At 41.8% G+C, this 21,261-nt stretch overlaps 2 protein-coding genes across 2 annotated transcripts; both read right to left on the reverse strand.

Annotated features, from left to right (window-relative positions):
* Positions 1–8,879: 8,879 nt before the first annotated feature.
* Positions 8,880–12,826, reverse strand: nkx3.3 (NK3 homeobox 3). The gene is made up of 2 exons (XM_080482157.1): positions 12,372–12,826; positions 8,880–11,507 (listed from the first exon to the last, which is right to left on the reverse strand). The coding sequence occupies exons 1-2, from the start codon at positions 12,634–12,636 to the stop codon at positions 10,993–10,995; spliced, it is 780 nt and encodes a 259-aa protein (XP_080338283.1). The 5' UTR covers positions 12,637–12,826; the 3' UTR covers positions 8,880–10,992.
* Positions 12,827–15,672: 2,846 nt separating this feature from the next.
* On the reverse strand, positions 15,673–18,623 carry nkx2.3 (NK2 homeobox 3). Its single transcript, XM_080481077.1, has 2 exons — positions 17,866–18,623; positions 15,673–16,929 (listed from the first exon to the last, which is right to left on the reverse strand). Exons 1-2 carry the CDS (start codon positions 18,254–18,256, stop codon positions 16,280–16,282), a joined length of 1,041 nt encoding a protein of 346 aa, XP_080337203.1. The 5' UTR covers positions 18,257–18,623; the 3' UTR covers positions 15,673–16,279.
* Positions 18,624–21,261: the final 2,638 nt, after the last annotated feature.

Below are 21,261 nucleotides of genomic sequence, written 5' to 3' on the forward strand. Positions count from 1 at the left end.
AGCAAAGAGGAATGTATTTTGTTTGATGGGAAAATATGAAATAACTATTGATTAAATTAGTCTGTCTATACTTCTGGATTTAAGGTAAGACACATAAATACAGCCTGACAGGTGAAGACAAATCCTTATTTGACTTTTGACTATTACTGTAATAATTGCAGCTCCAACCATCTTAAAAGGTGGCAATTTGCCATCGCGATGAACAAAGATTGCACAACAGTCACACACAGCGAGAACAAAATAATTCACTGTTGTAATTATTCATTTGAGATAAATACACAAACATAAAAAAAACGGATGGAGTTACACCCTTTACATTGTCAGTCGTAATTGCTCTCATGTGTTTACACTCTAGGTGTGTGAGTGTACTATGTGACTGAGTGGAGCATGCCTATCAAAAAACTTGGAACACTCTCTCCTCTGGGTATAAACACTGTGCCAATAAGAATCATTTGTTGCTTTATCTGGACAGTAGCACCCGTACGTCTCGTCACTGAAATCCACCATAAAGACATGATATGAATGACATGAATGTGAGACTTGATTTTTAACGACAATTCAGACATACATACGTGAACTGTTTCATTATGGAGGCATCACATTGAAATATATACCTTGTTTCAGACATTATCTAAACTCATCTGTAACTAGTGAGAGTTGTTAGAGTGAAACACACACACACGCACACACACACACACACCCACCCACACACACACACACACACACACACACACACACACACACACACACACACACACACACACACACACACACACACACACACACACACACACACACACACACACACACACACACACATGCCTTCTGGTGAAAAGGACCACGCAGAAACTGAAAGGCTGCAGTCAAAGCACCTTACAGCAAACACCTGTAGAAGATTGTTTACACACACACACACACACACACACACACACACACACACACACACACACACACACACACACACACACACACACACACACACACACACACACACACACCCACAGCATGTTTTCAGGAACTTGAACGGCTGAAAGACTCAGGCTCAGGTCCATTTAACAGGTCACACCCAGGTACCAGTCATCTCATCCCATTATGTTCTGCATCCAACTTTCATGTGCCTCTGTCAGAGCTCTCTCCATTTCTCATCCCAATCATTCCTGGATCACTCTGCAGGAAAAAGTGTGATACAGAATAAGGTCACAATGTCCACTTCATTACATGGTGCAACAGTGAATGCATGAGGTGTGATCCCAGGATCTTCTCCGGCATACACACACAGAGTGGGTTCTCACGCTCTTGAGAGGCTCTGCAGTGTAGAGGAGCTGTTGTTGTAATCCCTTTGGCTGCCGCAGGATTTCTAACTCTGGATTCATTTGAAGGGAGGAGTGAAGCAGCTGATTCTCTGCATAACTGCATGTGCACAGTCAGCTCGTGCAATGAGATCAGAACAAACTGTCATCAAGCTCGTCTAGACATCCCAGATTTCACTGCACAGCTGTTATTGAATTCTAATGATATCATCAAAAAAAACCCTATTGTTTTAGGTTTGTACTGGTCAAGAAAATGTATTTCTGCTTTTGACTGCTTCTCCTACTTTGCTCATTTGCCAACCTTATAAAGAGTGGTAGTGATAATGCGGCTGCTGATGTTAGTGTTGTTGCTTTTCCACCACGGGCCACTGTAATCTGGAAGTAATTGTTAGCAGCGCAACATAACAGGGTCGCTTTTTAATCCATTAACATAAAAATCCTCCATTGCCAGGTTTCATTGTACAGCCTGTTGAGTTTTTTTTTTTTTTTTTTTAACTCTGTTATGTATTTATGCCCAGCAGGAAAACAACAGATCTCAGAGTTTACAATTGTTTTGCAATCTGGAATGAGTTAAAATAATGCCTGTGATGTCTGATCAACAAATGTAATAATATGATATTGCACACATTTGGATTTTGGAGTCCAGGCTCAACCCGGACTCAAACATTATTACTATGAAGAGAATTACTGCGAAGCATTTCCCCACTGCACAGCCCAGGAATATTGGATATACCTTTGAAAGTACAAAGCAGTATCTTACTGCTCGATTGTATCTTGTCTGATCCATACAAACATGCACATTTTCGTTTCTTTCTCTTTTGGAATTTTCTCATAAAAGTGGAGCCAGATCATTTTCAAGATGTGTGATAAATGGTTCCTGGCTGTTCCTTCGTGGTAAACTCTGACATGACTCCAAAGATGGCAATATCACACTGAATTATGAAGCGTAGCAAAATGTGAGTTCTAGATAAGGGCTAATCAACTACAATCATGGAAAGATTATCAACTCTCTGAGCCAGCTGTGGCTTGAATGTTTTCTGTCAAGTTGTGCAGTGAAGAATTGGGATGTGTGGGAGATTAGCCTCCTGTCATCACTTGAGAGAACAAGTTAGGGAGGAAAATTTCTTCCCACCATCGTCAAGGATATAGGGATATAAATAAAACACACAGATACCCACGCATGCTCATAATAATTGAATTACTCTGTGGCTGATTATTAGCATTTAGATGGTTATTATGAAGGCACAGGGCAAGATTCAGAATAGTTGGTTGGCATCAGTTTCAAACAAGACCCTCTTCACTTCTCGTGCGATGGCAGATTATCATGCAAGACTTGCACTGAATGGAAAGCTGTCCAATAAATCTGAGTGTTTATTGTGAAATGCCATTGCTAATGAGCCAGAGTAGGGAGTGGACGGTATGCATCGGTTAAAAAAAAGCGCAATTCTTTTTTTTTTTCATTGACCAACAATCTAAAACTTTTGAAAGGTCATTACAGTAATAGCAAGCCACATGTTTAAAGTTTTTACTGCGTGTTACTATTAATCCAGTCTTTTTTTTTTTAATCAAACAACACAACAAAGAAACCCAACAAACAGGTGAAAGGAAAATCAGTCTGTGTGTGAAATGTGTGGGTTGCCTAAAGAGTGATCCCCCCCCCCCCCATTGGAAATAAACCCTCTGCCATGCTACTTTAACGATCAAAGCAAAAGGCACATATGCATGCACACACAAATATGCACACACCCTTGGGCGTTCGGGAGTGAACGCCTTGGCAGGGTCTGATGAACAGCAGCATTGTTACAGATGATCACAGGTGTCCAGCACTTTCTCCACTCAAGTGTTGTGACAAATTTCTTTAAAAAGGTAAGCGAGGTCATAAAATGGTCTCTCACACACACACACACACACACACACACACACACACACACACACACACACACACACACACCCTCTACGCATGAGCAAAGACACATTCGTGCATGCATACAGCCAAAGACTGAGCTGAGGTTGTCTGTCAGTGGAGTGGAAGCGACATGGAGGAAATTCCTCTGCCTCCGTGTGTGTGTGTGTGTGTGTGTGTGTGTGTGTGTGTGTGTGTGTGTGTGTGTGTGTGTGTGTGTGTGTGTGTGTGTGTGTGTGTGTGTGTGAGCTCCACAGGTGCAGTCAGGGACACGGAGGAAGAAACAGGCCTCCTGCCCTTTGAACTTGATCTTGAAAAGAGAGCTGTCTTTCTCTTCTGTCAAATAAGCTTAACCGCTGTGCCTTCCAGCTCCACTCAGTACAAACTGGTCTGGCAATAACTGTGCCCCATTCATTCATTCATTAAGAGCTTTCAGACTGATCCAAAAGTTTTAATGGCGCTTTCCTGACAGAAATAGCGTCGGTGATTTATCGTTGAGCTATTGTCGACCTTTAATGCTTATTCATTGATATTGTTTGCTCATTTTTGTGCTGCAATGTGCCAATGAGAGTATAATATCCTATAAATGCACACAACTCTTCTGAATCTGAATTTTTTTCTCCTAATCTTAGTCACTTTTCAGAACACATGGATTCTGCAATCTCATTGGATTTGATGCTAATGCGATTTCACTGCCAGTATAGTAGCAGGATTTCATTGTTGCGTCACTAATTATAAGGCTGTGATAATTACTGCCATCAGATGTTCACTGGAAGAGGAGAGACCGAATGGTCAAACTGGTGATGGAAATTAGTTTAATTGAAAAATAGTTGCACGGTTTTCCTGCGGCCTGAATTGAACCCTCTTCCTGGCCGATTCCGGCCATTGGTTCATATGTTTAACTCCCCTGGTTTGAAGGTTAGAGAATTGAGCTTGTGAATGGAAGCTTGCTGGTTCAAATCTCACTGCTGTGAATCTCTGTGTAAAACCCTAAACCACGAACTGCTCCCTGGGCTATGTGCTGCAGCAGCCCACCACGCTAGGTATGTAAAAGTAAAATTAACAATTATAATAATAATGAAAATGCAGAACATTAATCGGTGCTGGGGAGCTGGCTGCACTGTCCTCAGGACACTTTTGGCTTCGTTCAGTGAAGGGAGTCTGCTGTGCTGAAGGTGCAACACTGGAAGAGTAGGAGGAGGGAAGCTTGAGAGGCCTAAGTAGATCCTGAGTATTTCCTTTATCAACCCGCTGATAGGAGACGTCCCCATGTGTGTGTGCCAGAGCTGCTCAATGCTCTCCTTGTCTCCACTTATCTCCACTAATTAAAACATTTGGATTCCTCTGGCCAGCTCTGGGGGAGTGTGTGTCTGTCTGAGCATGTGTGTGGGAGACAAGAGAGCATAGAGGATGTCGAAGGAAGGAAATAATGCAGCATGAAAGATGTCCTGTCCATCTATGGACAGATGGAGCTCAACATATGAGCTCAACAAAGTACAGACAGGAACTTCCTCTGCTTTCAAAGACAGATCGATCCAATTCACTCTTGCTCACTGTATATGTCTTCAGAGATATTTCACCCTGTTGGAAGAAAAAGAAAAGTATGGTTAGTTAATCACTAAGAGACAACATTGTAAAGGGAGAAGAAGAGAACAGCTTCTTCAGAAACCAGACTGAGAGCTCAGAGGTAGAGAACCGCTTTTTTTTTTTTACTGTGAATCAGAAAACCTTCAACTTGGATCTCCATGTTACTCTTCTAACGATGAAGGCGAGGAGGCCGGGCCGGGAAGATTCTGAGTGTGACTGAGAGCAGTCAATGGGTCACGCGCACGACAAAGTGAAGGGTAGTTTTTGGTCGCCGGGGTATCAAAAGAAAAAAGCAAATGTCAGCATGAGAAGTGGAATATAATTGTTACCCTCTTATCTTTGAAAGAATCGCTTGTATCAACAGTGTAAAAGAACGTTTTTCTAGATTTATGCTTTAGAATTATAACGACGATAAGGGAAACGTGGTTATTTCAAAGTATGTGATCGTGAAGGTTTACAGAATATCAAAACAAGTGCTTGAAAAATGCTTCAAGACTTTCTATTTTTCCCAAGTTGAATTTACCATCTGTTTCTTCTAAATCCCTCGAACTGGTGTTTAGTTTTGCACCTTTCTCACTGATAAACAGTTTTTAGGTTTGGTCCTAAAAAGCCTGGTCTTGATTGTAATCTACCTCTAAACACACTCAAACTCTCCAACCTAAAAGTTTTGTATCTATCCCTAATGGAATCAACGCAAACATGCTTGCATAAACACAAAGACACAATGGAGACAGGATCGTTGCTGCTGCTTTACAAATGAGTCTTTCCTCTGAACGTCTCGGATGGGCTCATTTCTCGAACCTTTTCTAATCCTTGCTGTGACCCCTGCTCCCTCTATTCAAAAGACAGGGGAGGGTTCACTCTATTTCTTAACTTGCCACAGGCTCAGTAGCAACTCCAACTTCAAAATTACTCAATGAATTCATTTGTCAGCAGATATTTTAAATATTTTGTCATTATTTAAAAAGAAATACAATGCAGTTTTGTTTGGCAGCATCTCTCTTGGCAGCATCGCAGTCACACTTAACAGGCTAAAAAGGTTAAAAGGTGACATGAATAATACATAAAGGCCAGTCGGCAAAGGTGAAGGTCAAAATGTTGCATGAATAATGAAGTGCAGTCGCAGGGAATCATGATTCCTGGTTATGTCGTATCGGTTCCAATTGCCCAGAAGAGTGTGATGTCTAAATCCCTTTGAAAGCCGGGATCCTTGTGAGAGCCGATATGGTTACCGTGTGATGGATCCGTCTTCCTCCAGGAGAGCTGGTGTCTTTCCAGCTTTACTGTAAATGTTTACATTCCGACATGTTCTGATGCTATCTGCTAATAGGAGTCCTCCGGGTGGGATTATGTGCAGTGTGTGTGTGTGCGTGCGTGCGTGTGTGTGTGTGTGTGTGTGTGTGTGTGTGTGTGTGTGTGTGTGTGTGTGTGTGTGTGTGTGTGTGTGCGTGTGTGAGACACAGACAGAGATCAGGTCAAAGGGAATCAGGTCTGTCTTTAAACAAAGGTATTAACCATGACCCCTCTCTTTCCTGCGTCTTACCCTGCTGAGGGCCAACACATTAACAGCAGCAAAACACACACACACACACACACACACACACACACACACACACACACACACACACACACACACACACACACACAGACACACACACACACACACACACACACACACACACACACACACACACACACACACACACAGACACAGTTCTCGTAGAAGAATAACGGCCTCTCCCAGTTTTTGTGAGATCTAGGTCACTTCCAGCACTCGTGAAGTGAAGATGTTTTATGAAATAGCAAGGGCCCTGAGTAAAATGTTCTTTACTCCAAAAATGATTGTGAGAAGATCCCTGGCGAGCGTGGACTAGGTGAGGACTGTCTCTCACTACTGAAGCAACCCCACCCTCAAGGCAGTCATCCATGCTGAGAAATCAGCACAAGTATAAAAGACAACAGGAAATGACTATCTTCCCCTGGAGTTATTGAGTATTATCTAAAAGAATCTTTTAATGTGTTGTTAAGTTGTGGAAGCTGACAGCCGATTGTTCCAAGAAGCAGACAAACGTGTTCTTCTGCACGGCCGTCTGGCTCTTTCCCTTCTCTCCGCTTTATGAGTCTTTTCACTGGGAGACATAAAAACAAAGCGCAAGTCGGAGTGTTTACATACTTCAGCATTACAACATTTATACATGGAGGAGCTCGACACTTCAGCGGACAACTGGCTGGAGCACATTCCCCCGGACAGAGAGGCAGCGAGAGGAGTGACACGTCTGCGACCTGAAAGTGATTTACAGTGGCGATAACTGAGCAATGGACAGTTTCATATTTTGGCCAGCGACACGTCTGAGTAGCTGAGAGCGCTGTCTTATCAACAGACTGTCTGAAGTTAATGGAGCGAGGCGACTGACCCACTTCCTCAGTGTTTGACTGGAAAGTGAGAGAATCAGGCTGGAGCTGAGTCGAAGCAATTTTAAATTGGTTCACAAAAATGTGAAAAGGGAACCAATGATTTACCAAACAAAGACAAGCTGATTAATCAATCTTTGATAAATGACACAAAACAACTCAGACAGAAATATGGAGCATATTGATCCAGGTTTTTTTTGTTTGTTTTTTTTCTCAAGAATTAATCAAATGTTATGTTTTTATGTGGCTTTTTGTCATTACACTGTTCTTTCATTAAGCAAATAAAAGAAATTCAATAACTTTGCAATGGCCTCCGCACTGCAACCGGTCATCAATGTTAAATGTCTTAGTTTTTGAGCATGAAATGTATTTAAGTTTGCTTTTATACTCAGCTGCAGATGTGTGTGTAACAAGTTTATGTAATGACTTTTTACATTTACCGTCCACATTTAAGCACAAATAGGCTATCTATACTTTCTGCTCCCGGTCTGCTACTTCTTCTACCTTCCATGAATGAAGATTCAGAGTGACAATGAAAGGATGAACACAAATGACAGTAACAGCAGCAGACTGACCGTGACAATTTGAGGAATTTGAGAGAGATCAATTTATGTTCATTTTGTTTAAGTAACAAGTCTTCATTATCCGATTACAGAAGTAAAATACCCTTGTAAAAAAGTGTTGATTAGAATTGATGGTGTTGTGTGTATAGGTTTTGACTCCAACACACAAACTGTGCTGTACGAGTTGAATTTCAATCTGCGGCTCCACCGATGTCACGATTACACTTTGATACGATCGGGAATCGTGGCCATGCAAACTTTTGCTGGTGCGATAACACACTTACGCTGTCGTCTGCTTTTCTAACTATTATCACTTGATTGGAAAAGGCAAAACAAGCACAAAGGACAGAGAGCGACCACACAAATGGTTTTCTTCCACATAGAATTCCAGATGTTTTCTCCAGTGGTTTTGTAAGTTTAATGTATTTCATCACACATAAGGCTTTTTCTCTGAGACATGACGAAACTCAACAAAACAAAACAAGTACAAGAATAACCAAATCAACACTGACATTAGCATGGAGTTAAACAGTTCCGTGGCGTTAGAATACCAAAGCATGTGTGGATAAGCACCGTAAAAACTGACAAATCTTCCTGGCACTCAACCTTTCACTGTCACTCTTTGTTGTCTGTGGGAATTTACATCAACATGACAACACACGCTTGCGTGTAGGGGAAAACGTCTTATCTAGTCACGGTAGGCAGCGATGACTGCGCCAACTATTCAGAGGGACAATGTGAATAATCAGACCTCACACAAATGAGACATACCTCGAAGCCACGATGCAGCACTGTGACCTTTTCCGCAGCAAAAGTCTTCAATAGCAAATGATAATAATTGTACTTAATGACGTCCTGATTACTCGCCGTTAAACTGTGAAAAGAAGTTAATCTTCCCACCCTGAGCACTGCTATCCACAATGCCAACCACTTAGAGTGGCTGTAAGTGGTGTTTTGATATAAGAGATAAATGAGGTTTGGGCTGGTGCCAGCGTACAGCACAAGGTGATCGTCTCTGCCAAAGCAGGCTGGACTGGGAGAGGAGAAACTGAAGCAGCCACATCAGATTACTCGGATGACATGATGGGTTTTTTAGTTTATTTTGATAATGTTTGCTTGAGACCTGCAAAAGGAGGAGACAACATTGCATTAAAAATACAAACCTGTTTATTCACCGACTGACCTGAACCTATTGCACAACAGTAGGTGATCCCCATGTATATCTTCTCAGAAAACATCTTTTTTCCAGTACATCTATCTGTAATATATGTTCCACGACATGTTGCCAATCTCAACATACAATAGCCGAACGGCGGTAAACCCTGGACAGTTCGCCAGAGAGGTAGGCCACTACACACCTTCTCATTCACTCCTATGGTAAACTTAGACACCAACTCACCATATACACATACATCTTCTGACTGGGAGAGAAAACCAGAGGGAAAACATGCTGCAAAATCCACACGAAATGGAAACGCCTACATGCTGTGAGACAAGAGTGCTAACCGCTAAAATACCACGCAACCCCAGTAAACATCACCTGGCTCCCTGATATCCTCAGTTGAAACGTCAAAGCCCCGGCCACCTTGGTGAAGAGTTGTGTTTTTATTTCTCTATCGAGTGTGGTAATACCAGATGAGGGTGCAGTCTTCTTGGTGAAGCATGATTAATGTGTGCTGTCTCGTGCAGCCAGGCTGGATGGCGCAACGTCTCCACAGTCTGTTGACCCCCACTGACTCATCCAGCACACAGTACAACGTTGTCCCAGGCAGGACTTTTTAGAAATGTTGAAATTAAACTATAATATAAAATTTGATTAGATGGGTAAAAGTTCAAAAATAAGTAGCCATGAAAAAAAAATGTTCCCTGTCCCTTACCGTGTGATATTATATAGATATCCAGTAGATCAGACAATCTCACAGCTTCTTAATCTCTTGTAGAAGGAGACTGCATTCTTGCAGCTGATATGTTGACTTTTATGATCAATAAAGGTGTCCTATAAATAAAATGAATGTCTACTAAAAATGTCAGAGTCTTAGTGAAGCATCTCACAAAACAAGATCAGCTACTTTCTCTTGCTGGGTTTGTATAAAAGTCCGATTCCTGTCTGGTCTGTGTATTGCCTTACAGGAGACAGTTTCTGGCAGTTATTATGGAGGGATAATGGTTCATCCTGTGTCAGGAGGTGTTGCTGTGAATTCAATAATGACTTTATAAGTACATCAGGTTATCACTGAGAAGACTCCATTCAACATAACAGTCAAATCTGCTCCACTCCGCTCAATGTTGTGCTTATTTTATGAGCAATATTAAGCTCCGGAGATATCAAATGACCTTGAAAATATAACCCTGTGTTGTAACTTTCTCCACTATTACACTTAAAAAAAAAAAAAAAAGGATTTTGATGGTTTATATCTTAATTATTTAAGCAAAACAGGCAAAACACCAGTCTGACACATTGGGAGCAAACATATTTTTCAAGGAAGGTCAAACATGAACCAGAGAACATTTATTATTGCAAACTAACTGAACAAAACCCACCTCGGTCAGCCCGCGTTTGTTTTTGACTTGTTATTGGGTACTGTGAAGTTTTGAGTGTATTGGCTCTGGCGGGTGTCAGACGTCCTTATTTCCTCTGGATAAACAAAATAATCCACTGTTCTCCTTGTAAGACTCCTAAGCAAAATAAAGTCATTCAAATCAAAAAAAATATTATTGAACCTACATTATCAACTTAAGTTTTGCAAATATACATTTTTTTTAATGTGGATAAATCAGTTTCAAAACATCAATATCAGCAAATGATGTTTAAAATACTCTTAATCTTTTTCCTTGGAGAGTTTTAATTTTAGGTCGAGGAAATTAGAAAACAATTCCCACGGTAAAGTCTTGGTCTTAAATGTTATCTTAGCACAATAACAATGTTGCAGTTATATAGAAGTTTGTAATTCCATCTTTACACCAAGATTGTCATCTTGTGAAGTTAAAAAAAATAAAAATAATGCAAATAATTCAAATAACCTGAAAATAGGCTTGGGGTTTTTTTTGCATTTAAATTGTAATACTTTACCAAAATAGAAAAAAAAAGCCAAATGTTTGGGGATGCACAATGATAATAAAGTGGTTGGAAATAGAGTTTGTAGAGCCATATTTGATCACTTCTTCAGCTGTCCCCTGGTGTGCACAATCCACTGGGAGAATAAAAAACAGTTTCTCTTCAGATCATCCCTCCACACTGCATGCTGCATAGGTTCCAGGGGTGGCAGTAGTAGTGGAGGTAGGGGTAGCTCTGGTAGCTCTGATACAGCGGCACAGTCATGGGGAGGCGCACTAGTCCACCGCCGGGATGCTTTTCATCGTCTCTCACCAGCACTTTCACCGCCACCTTCTTCGGTGAGCCGTACGCGGTCAGCTCCGCCGCCATCTGCCGTCTTTTTGTTTTATATCTCCGGTTCTGGAACCAGATCTTCACCTGGGTCTCTGTGAGTTTGAGGGCTCCGGCCAGATCGGCCCGCTCGGGTCCGGAGAGGTACCGCTGGGTGCTGAAGCGCCGCTCCAGCTCCAACACCTGCGCGTGAGAGAAGGCCGCCCTGGAGCGCTTCTTCAGCCCGGGCCTACACGGCCTCTCGCCGGGGGAGCAGCTGAGAGTCTCCCCGCTGGAGTGATGTCCCTCCTCCGCTGGATCCACCTGCTGCTCCTGCAGTTTGTCCGGAGGCTGCTGCTCTGCACAGGCTGGAAGACATCACGCAACAAGTGGCTACTTTTTGTTTGTTTGTGTCAGTCCAGGCAGAAGGAAGTGGTGCATTTGTATCTTATATTTTTGATTGGATGCGATGTAATAAAAATGATATTACTGCTCGTATATCACACTAAAAAGCGAGACCAACAAAAATCACGCTTGATATTTTAAAAAACGAATCTCCCCCTGGTGGCACATGGAAACAGTGTTGAGTGTGGTGATCAGGGATCGAATCCAGGAAGATCATCCAGAGTCTAAAGTCTATCATACAAGTTACAATGGCTTGTATTGGCAACTCCAGGGGGAACCAATCAGTAGACACTATAAGCTCATTCATCTAATTTGACGCATTTGCATTTCTGTTTCCTCTACATGCAATTTGGAATTGATAGGAAATAAATAAAAAATCCAAACAACAATGGCAGCTCGTTCATCCATCCCTATTCTTCTGCTCGCCCTCTTAAATCCAACCAGCAGCGGTGATTGATTCTGGAGGCCATGACGCCTAAACCGTATGCAACTTGTTTCTTGTCCCAATGCTGGATCGCTTTAAAAGGCGACTGGACATAGAGACCTGGATATATGGCATCTAGTTTTTCTTTTTCTAATTATTATTGTGCTGTCAAACTTTACATTGGATCTTTTTCATTGCATTTTTCGAGTTGTTCTTAAATGAGCACTTTTCGAGTCGTGTGTGATGATATTTTTCATTTAAATATTATTTCATCTTTTCATTGTAGCTATACGAGGACATGATGGACACTGACTTTCAACCTTTTCACAAGCAAAAGTTGGATTTCTTTCTCTCAAACACGTTGCCATATTTAGTCATCTAATGTTGCGTAATACACCCTCACCTTCCCTGTTCTCAGTCTCCTCTCTTGTGGGATCATCCCTGCAGGTATCAGAGCTGAAGTTTTCCACACTCAGCTCAAGAGAAACCCCCTCGGGGCGGATGCAGCTCTCCTCCGCGTCCCGGACCGTGGTCGTCCTCCAGCAGCCGCCGCGGTCCTTGCGCTCCGGTGCGCGGTGACCGTCGGCACGGGACGGAACGCGCTCCTCTCGGGCGTCACGTCCGCTCAGGATGTCTTTTATGGAAAAGGACGAAAAGCTTGACGTCATGATTCAGACAGGAGAACAGATATCTGCTCAGTCTTCTGCGCTGAATATTTCCAGGCATCAAGAGACGCGGGAGCTGGTTAAATCTTTCCTCACGGGTTTGTTTTACTGCTCTAATTCAAGTCCTTTTGCTCTGGTTTGGTCGTGAGCCGCCTGAATGAGCAGCTGTCAAGACTATTACAATATTATCACCAGCAGTTAAACTTTGATAGGTCGTTTACCTCCGGCTGGTCCCTCCTTCGCACCGCCCAGTTTCACTCTGCTCCTTGTGCTCAACAATTAATTAACCCTCGTGCTGTCTTTAAAGGGAAATGTCATAACGTTTGTTTTCTTTCACGCAATAGCATCTGAATTACGTTATACTTAATATGTATTTTTCTGATGTGAGTATTGACTGCCATAAAAATTTAATTTCAGCAGTTTTCTGATCACAGTCTATGATGTTCCATCAGCTGTGCCTCGGATTATGAACTAACCACACAATAAGTTGCAATTCTATTTTTTCTCCCTATTTTTTAAAGGTATAATTCTAGGTTAATAAGCACTAAGAGGAGGAGAAAAAGTAAATGTTGGAAATAGTTTCTTTAAGAAAGGGTTCAGCAAAAACACACGTGGTATTTTTTTATTTTGTGATTTGAAAAGCAGTGAAAACTAAAATGTGTTTCCTATACGAGGATTAATCATCAGAAAGCTAACATGTTTCACCCATGGTTTTATGAACCCTTTGCGCACGTATTTTATGAGAGCTTTTGTAGAGTAACAACTTCATTAGACGCGTGCGCACTTCAAATATTACTGTGAATCAACTGTTATGGATGTTTTTGCAAACTTGTGTTTATCAAAAGATAAGAACCAGCAATATTGTTAGAAAATGTCTTCCTGTTCTTCTAGTTTTCCGTTACGGGTTGTCTGTGTCTGACGTCCTCTGTCCCCCACGCACTCATGAGTCTTCACTATAATTTTTTGGAAGACGCAATCCAATTGAATATTCAATTGAGGCGTAAATACGCAGCTGACTTCTGGTTTCCACTTGTGAGAATTCATGTAAAAATCATTTTAAAATTTGATCATTTTTACTTATCATATTTAATTGAATCTGCACCGCAATTTTAAACGTTGTGACTGGACCTTTCCTCACCAAATTCCCTCAATATGCCCGCACTATCTGATCTTAGAAGCTTTTAACTGGTAAAATAAATTTAATAAAGCGTATTTACAAAACAGTGGATGCATTAACAGCTGTGTATTTTGTCTAATGTAACCTAATTGAATAATGAACGACGACAAACGACAGAAGTTATTTTATTCAAAAGTGAAAAATGTTCTTCTCAAACAGGTGTGTAGCGCCGCCACGTGGACGGGATTTGTGCTCTAACAAATTGCGCGTGCATTGAAAATGGTATAGCAGCTTGTTAGGCTCACGCCTCCACACACACACACACACACACACACACACACACACACACACACACGCACAACCAAACCTGCCCTTCAACGGAGGAGACGTGATGACAGATTCTGTAATCTGCCCCCTCCTCGCCGCTGTTTTCTTCTTCTGACTGAACAAAGACATCTCTCTCTTTTTGCTACACTTTCAGAATCTGCTTCAGAATGCCAAAACATGTCCAGGAGGGAAATTAAAAAGTTAGACGAATAAGTGTTTTCAAAACCACGTGGTTTTGTCATCTCAGTTTTTTTTTAATTATGACGTTTTCATCGAACTGGTTCCCCTTTCACTTTACCTTGATGGTTCAGTTTGAAATGTGATTGCGCATTCAAAATGTATCTCAAAGTTAGATAGAATTCAAAAAAGGGATTTTAAACTTCATGCAAAATATACCTCGTTACGCAAAAAAACACAAGAATTTTACTATCTATTTTACTATATGAAGCGAGCTCCATTTTAGAACAATGAATTTTCTTTTACGATTTTTACCACAGGCTTTTTTGTTTTTTTAAATTGCGACTTGTTTGGCTATTGTCATTGAGTAGAACGTACAAATTGGCTGATCTGTCGACAGTCCTGAAAACTCTTCTTAATCCGTCCGATGCCAAATGCGCACAAGACAACGCGTAAACAACGAGATGGAAAGACTCCACTCCATCTTCTCCACGCACTTTTTCTTCTCTATATTTGGGCCGCGGTTCTTGAGTGAGCTCCTTGAGCGGTTGCTATAGGAGACTTTGTTTTGGGAAACTCCACGCCTGGCGCAGCGATGAGCAGCGCGGCTATCTTTGGAAGCGCATAAGATAGCGATCGCAGCGAGTGTCAGAGCAGCCGTGGTCAGTGCGCGTCCTCGGGCGTCGCCGTCCTGTCGCCAGCTCTATTTACACTAGTGACTCTGCAGCACTTAAGAGCTGACACCAGGTATGTCCCACCGGCAGTGCGGTAGCCGGGGGAAGTGGCCAGTGGGGCTATCAGAGGAGACAAACACTCTGTTTACTTTGCCATTAATCTCCATTAATAGTGTCTGAGTCCAGAATGCCCAGTGGGCGAAGGCGTTTCAGCCCATCACCTATGAGCAACATGAACAGATCACTGTGTGAGTGTGGGATAATTAAGTCAAATGTGGCAATTATTATTATTATTATTATTATTATTATTATTATTATTATTATTATTATTATTATTATTATTTGGCTGATCAGATATACTATTGGATTTTAGAAAAACCTTTCTTTCAGCAGCATTCATTCACTCTTGCTGTGCTATAGTTTACGCTGCGTGGGTCCTAAAGATCCATGGCCGTCTGGTTAATGTCCATCTCTGAATCCTGACCGGACATTAGTTTGCCTTTAAATTCTCCCTGTTTCTGGTTCTTGTCTTAAGACCAAAGTGGAGACGAAGCGAGCTTTCTCACAGAAGAAAAATGCTTGCTTAAGCTTGGGAAGCGATTTGAAACGATAATAGAATGCATGGAATATATCCCACATTTCTGTCTCCCTTCTGTTTGTAAACTGATGTTAAAAGCCAACATTGCATTACATATATACAAATATAAACACATTATTTCACATAACACATTATAAGCACCGTCATCAGTCTTGATTTCACATTTAATTTCATTATCAGGGATATTTTCACACATGTTTTTCCATTTAAACTTGAAACATCCTCGTTTGAAGCGCCCGTAAAATTCAGGTCGTCCATTTTTATTGTTTTCCACATAGGTTTAGAGTACAAATACAAAACAGCACAAGTCACGCTGTTAAAAAGGGAAAACATAAAAAAAAAAAAACAAACATTGGAAATATAACACTTTTAAAGATCGCTTTGTTTTTATCAAATTAACCGGTCTTACGCTAATTGATATTTAATTAACAAGCTTTATCTTTCATATTAAAATACCAAAACACAGAGGTTTGACTCACCAGCAAAAATTCACTCCAACAATCATCAACAATGTCTTTTTTTTTTTATAAACAGTGTGGCTTTGAAATAATGCGTATACTCTAAGGTTTGAGTCTCTGTCACTGCATTAACGTTTCTTCATATGTATGTCTTTAAATACAATCAATCCACCTGTAATTTATGTAATGACTTCCGGATTTTGTGCTTAAACCCATTTTGGCTTACTGGGTTTAAAGGCTTGAGTCCATTCAGCCTTCTGAGACAGTCTCTCCCACTAATTGTGCATAAGTTGTACTACCAAGCCCGAATGCCCTGCAGAGTCCCCTGGCAGGGCGGCACCACTGGGCCTTGGGACGCCTGGTGGCTTTGCGTCTGCGCACCCAGATTCCCGAGATTCATGTTCACAAAAGCATTAGCGGTGGAGTTACTCGGCGGTAGAGCAGGTAAAGAACAGGAGTACGTGTTGGTATACACAGAGTTGTTGTAACTGTAGGCTGGGTATCCGTTGTAGCTGTAAGGGTTTGGCGCTCCGACTGTGTACGGAGTGTTGTAGTTCTGGGAACCGCTCAGACAAGGCCTCCCGTCCCGGACCAGAACCGGCACGGCCACCCTCCTCGGCGGCGGTGGCGGCGGGTGATGGTGGTGGGGATGGTGGTGGTGATGCCCTGCGATCTCCAGGGTCTTGTCCTGACGCTGCCTCTTGCACTTGTACCTCCTGTTCTGGAACCAGATCTTGACCTGCGTGGAGGTGAGTTTGAGGGAGCTGGCCAGGTGCTCTCTCTCCGGAGCCGACAGGTACCGCTGCTGCTTGAAGCGCCGCTCCAGCTCGAACACCTGAGCCTGGGAGAAGAGCACCCGGGGTTTCCTGCGGGTCCTCTGCTGCTTGGATGCTGGTTTCTCCGGGTCTGTGTCGTCGCAGTCACCCAGCAGCGCGCCGCAGCTCTCTGCGTAAAGGAGACACGTTTAAATTATCAAAACGAAAAACTGCTTCTTTTTTTTTTTAAATATAACTGCACAACAGAGCACATTTTTATAGTCTCACATATTTAGTTAATAAAATAAAATAAAATGACGTGATAATACAAATACAGCATTTGAAAGATTAGCTATTTAACATGTTTTTGTGGTTACATTTGTGATGCGTAAAATGACAATATACTGACGTGGGAGCTGGTTATTTTAATTGAATGAAAACATTTCTAAGAAACTATAAAGAAAAACTGATTTAAAAAAATTGCGTTAGTCATATTTCTTTACATTACTTTTTTAAGATAGAAAACAATGCACGTAGATGTATTATTAAAGATTTTATTCATTTTTGTAATCACAATTATTCATTATATTTAGTAAATCATTTGTGATGAAATACATTTCGTAAAATAGAATAACATGTTCTGATCTGGTAATGTGGTAAACGCATAGTACATGTGTAAATAACACCGAACGGCTCCCGGTGTCATACACAGGATATGACTCTTTGCTAAGCTGATTGTTAGATACCTTTGAATTAATCCAGCAAGAGTAAAACTATAAACAGGCCTAGTTGTTGTATTATTTGGTTGTCTAATATGAACAAAATTCCATCCAAATCAGATCACCTATTCCAGCTGTCTGCGCCCAGTAATCGTTTGTCTTTAAGTTCTTCTCGAATCATCTGGTAATATCTGATCATCTCGCAGTACTTTATAAACAAAAACAACAACAACTATACAAATACTTTATATGTATATATAAATATAAAGTATAAATATCAAGTTTCAAAGGAAACATTTGGAAAGACCTGTAGTCGTTTATGGCACCAGAATCCTATGTGCTATTTTACCCCTCTGGTCTATCCATGCTCTTTTTATTTAATACATATTCCTAATGAGGCTACTCACTGCTGTCCGGTTCCTCCTGCTCGTTCTCCAGTCGGACCTCTGCTGTGTGATTCAGCGCCTGATTCCCGAAAACCTCCGCAGACAGCACGGACTCCGCCAGGCGGTCCTGCGCGCTCAACGTGTTGCGGTACGACATCCTCTCCTCGCTCTCCGACAGGCAGGAGCTGATCGGACTTGGACTGTCTCTGCCTGCCATCATGCAGGAGGGTGGCGAATGAGAGCGAAATGGTTTGTTTGGGAATGCTCCGGGCTGAGGCAGCGCACCGGAGAGGCCGAGGCAAGAGATAAACTGGAGCTGCTGCTGCTGAGATTGCTGCTGCAACTCTAACTTCAGAATGTCCTTCACAGAAAAAGGCGTGGTGGAAGAAGTCGTGACCGGACTGGGAATCATTTTTTTAGAACCACCAATGACAGGTAACAAATAGTGAACAGGCAGAAATCTGCACCAATTTGTCTCCGGACTGCGCGTAAAAGAAGTAATTACCCCCGTGCGTAAAGCTGAAGAATGGTTGCGTTCTGCTTGTTTTTCATGTAGACCGTGGCAGCCTGGCTTTCCCTCAGCTGTGACATCCCTCTTCTTCACCGACGGCTGTGCGTCTCTGGCTGCAGGGCTGCGAGAGAGGTCGATCCTGTTTGGTGGGCTGAATTCGGTGGAGAAAGAGTCGGCTCCGTCAAGATGCTGTCTTCTCCCCTTCAAAGACGATATGAGGCGCAGTGGGGGAATATTGACAGTCTCACCCTCTCTCTCTCTCTCTCTCTCTCTCTCTCTCTCTCTCTCTCTCTCTCTCTCTCTCTCTCTCTCTCTCTCTCTCTGCTGCGTGTGTCAGCACGATATTTCGAATTTTACTCTGTTACGCTTATGTTGAAAGTAAGCACGTTTAAGTGATATTTCTGATTGTCTTCAGAACGGGTGTGGCACGAAGTCAAATTAAGGTATCAGTTATTATTGATAAGATATGTTTTTTTTTCACGGTGGATGCATTTGAAACGCTTTGGAAATAGCTTTAATTTGATTCTTCAGGGAGAAAAGGAGTTTGTGATCGAATTGTCTGAGTTAACCTCGTAACATCACAGGTCTTCACATCATCACTTGCGGTGGTTTTAAGATTAGGCGTATCTGCGTTTCCTGTCCAGGCATTTCATGGATAAGATAATACGCCATGGCCCTGGGAAATACGACAAAATTGGCAATCGAAGGGGGCACGATGGAGAATATATTTAGTATTCTGCCGTTTAGCTATTTGTGTCGACTTAATTTGAGAAAGGAGGATTATTTTCCATTGAATTTGGCCATGATATTGCTTTCCCTCGACACGGGGTCAGCCATTCATCTTATATTATCAGCCTCTTAAAATGGAAATAATTGAAAGTCGTTGCAAAAGCGTCAATAATAATAATAATAATAATAATAATAATAATAATAATAATAATAATAATAATAATAATAATAATAAGAATAATAAGAATAATAATAATAATAATAATAATGTGTCTTCCAGGGCAATTAATGTGAAACTGTACACCGCCGTCCTGCCCGACTCTGTACAAAGTGCAGGCGCCAGGGTTTGAGGGCCTTTTGTGCCCAAACTGTGTGGAAAGAAGAGGAGCACTTGTGGACACAATGTCATCCGCTCACCATCAACAAGATGCTGCTCAAACAATATCTTCCTTTGTTTTTTTTATTTTTTTTATTTTTTTTATTTTTTGTTTCTTGTGTGTGTGTGTGTGTGTGTGTGTGTGTGTGTGTGTGTGTGTGTGTGTGTGTGTGTGTGTGTGTGTGTGTGTGTGTGTGTGTTGGTTGGGGGGGGGGGGGGGGGGGGGGGGGTTCTATAGTTTTAAAATGACCCATTAAAATTGATTGGAGACGATTAAAATAAAATGCGTCTGAGAAGAAAGTGCGCTCTGCGAAGCGGAGAATATTGACATAAACAATGACTTTCACGACACAACACAACACAACAACAACAACAACAACAACAACAACAACAACAACAACAACAACCTTAATAGTGAGGATAACATCATTGATCAGTGTTTTCTGGAGTTGGAGAAGACGCGGTCTGCTCTGAGCTTCTTGATGATTATGTGTCAGTCTGTTACATAAGAGAACCTTAAACCTGAGTGTGTTTGAAAACTCTCTGGCCATAAAGAGAAGTTACCAAGGATGCAATGAGCTTTCCGTCCTCAAGACGCACAGAGGCGAAGCGTCCGGAGTCCGACTGACCATCTTCGCGTGCCACTGACCGGCAGTCAAAAAGTGGGCGAGTAGAGACGCGTGTTTACGGAGCGGAAGGGTCTGTTTCCTGCCTGTAACAAAACCCAGACTCACAGAGAGTGTCAAGGAGCTGCTCGGTGCTGAATGCGTCTCACCAATACATCATCTTCATCTCAGAATCACCCCGATAAGTTAGGTAAGGTCAGACTCAGAGCGAATACAGACTCTGCAGCACCAACTTTCCAAATTTTTTTTTTTTTTAAATTCCTAATAAGAGGCACGTCAGCAATCACATTTCCAAATCATTCCATCCCAAATGTCAATTTCCGATGAGATGCTTGAAGGTCTGGGGCCATGCAGTGCAGCACATGTCTCTTCTTGATTCCTTCCTTCTCCATACCTCTGACAGTCTAACCTACTGAAGCAGTGGCAGGTGTACAGTCCTCGGCCCAGAAAACTAAATCAGTAGGAGATTTCGACTTGTTCCCTAAAAGCCAGCAGCTCCCTGAGCATCAAAAGTAAGTTTGTTGACTCCTTAATGGTCTCTGCTTCTGTTAGAAGAGAGGCGATTCTGAAGGTCTCCTAAAAACAACCAGAATCAGTAAATCAGCTCAAGTCTTGATTGCCAGATCTTGCAGGTTTTTGTGTGTAATCTCACTTCCAGATTATCAAACAGTGCTGCTTCAAATTGGTGCTTTTTGAAATATATTATTCAAACACGAATAAGAACATGTTTTAAGAATGACATGCATAAGATTATCAGCAGCATATTCAAACTAATATTTGCTTGCAGGATCTCTGGTCATGATTTCTTTTGTCCGTCTTGAAAAGGTTTCTGGCACTCTTCCACTGGGATATACCTTCACACTCCTCTTGGTTTGTATCCATCTTTTATGCGGTGTCAGATTTCAGCTCTTCCCTCATAAGTTTTCAGTCATTTCTGGAGCATAAAAGCACTTTTCTCTTTTCAATCTCTCCTTTGTGCTGCTGGATGTGCAATTTGTCTTCCATCCTGTTGAAGGGCTCATGACCATCTTATCAAACACACTTCCCTAATATTGGAAATACATTCATTATGAAAAATATCTTAGTAATCGTCATTGTTATAGTCGCTGACATATTTACTGTCTCCTGTGCCAGAGTTATCGATGAAGCTGCACAGCATGATGGTGCCTCCGCCA

This window comes from Lipophrys pholis, assembly GCF_963383615.2.
Source record: "Lipophrys pholis genome assembly, chromosome: 15".
NCBI classification, from domain to species: domain Eukaryota; kingdom Metazoa; phylum Chordata; class Actinopteri; order Blenniiformes; family Blenniidae; genus Lipophrys; species Lipophrys pholis.

Bases quoted from the DNA above. Each gene is read 5' to 3' on its own strand.
- nkx3.3 (XM_080482157.1), bottom strand. From the start codon at position 12,636: ATGACGTCAAGCTTTTCGTCCTTTTCCATAAAAGACATCCTGAGCGGA. The intron at 11,508-12,371 runs GTGAGGGTGTAT...GATGTCTTCCAG, and splicing joins GGAGACTGAGAACAGGGAAG to CCTGTGCAGAGCAGCAGCCT.
- nkx2.3 (XM_080481077.1), bottom strand. From the start codon at position 18,256: ATGATTCCCAGTCCGGTCACGACTTCTTCCACCACGCCTTTTTCTGTG. The intron at 16,930-17,865 runs GTGAGTAGCCTC...TCCTTTACGCAG, and splicing joins GCAGGAGGAACCGGACAGCA to AGAGCTGCGGCGCGCTGCTG.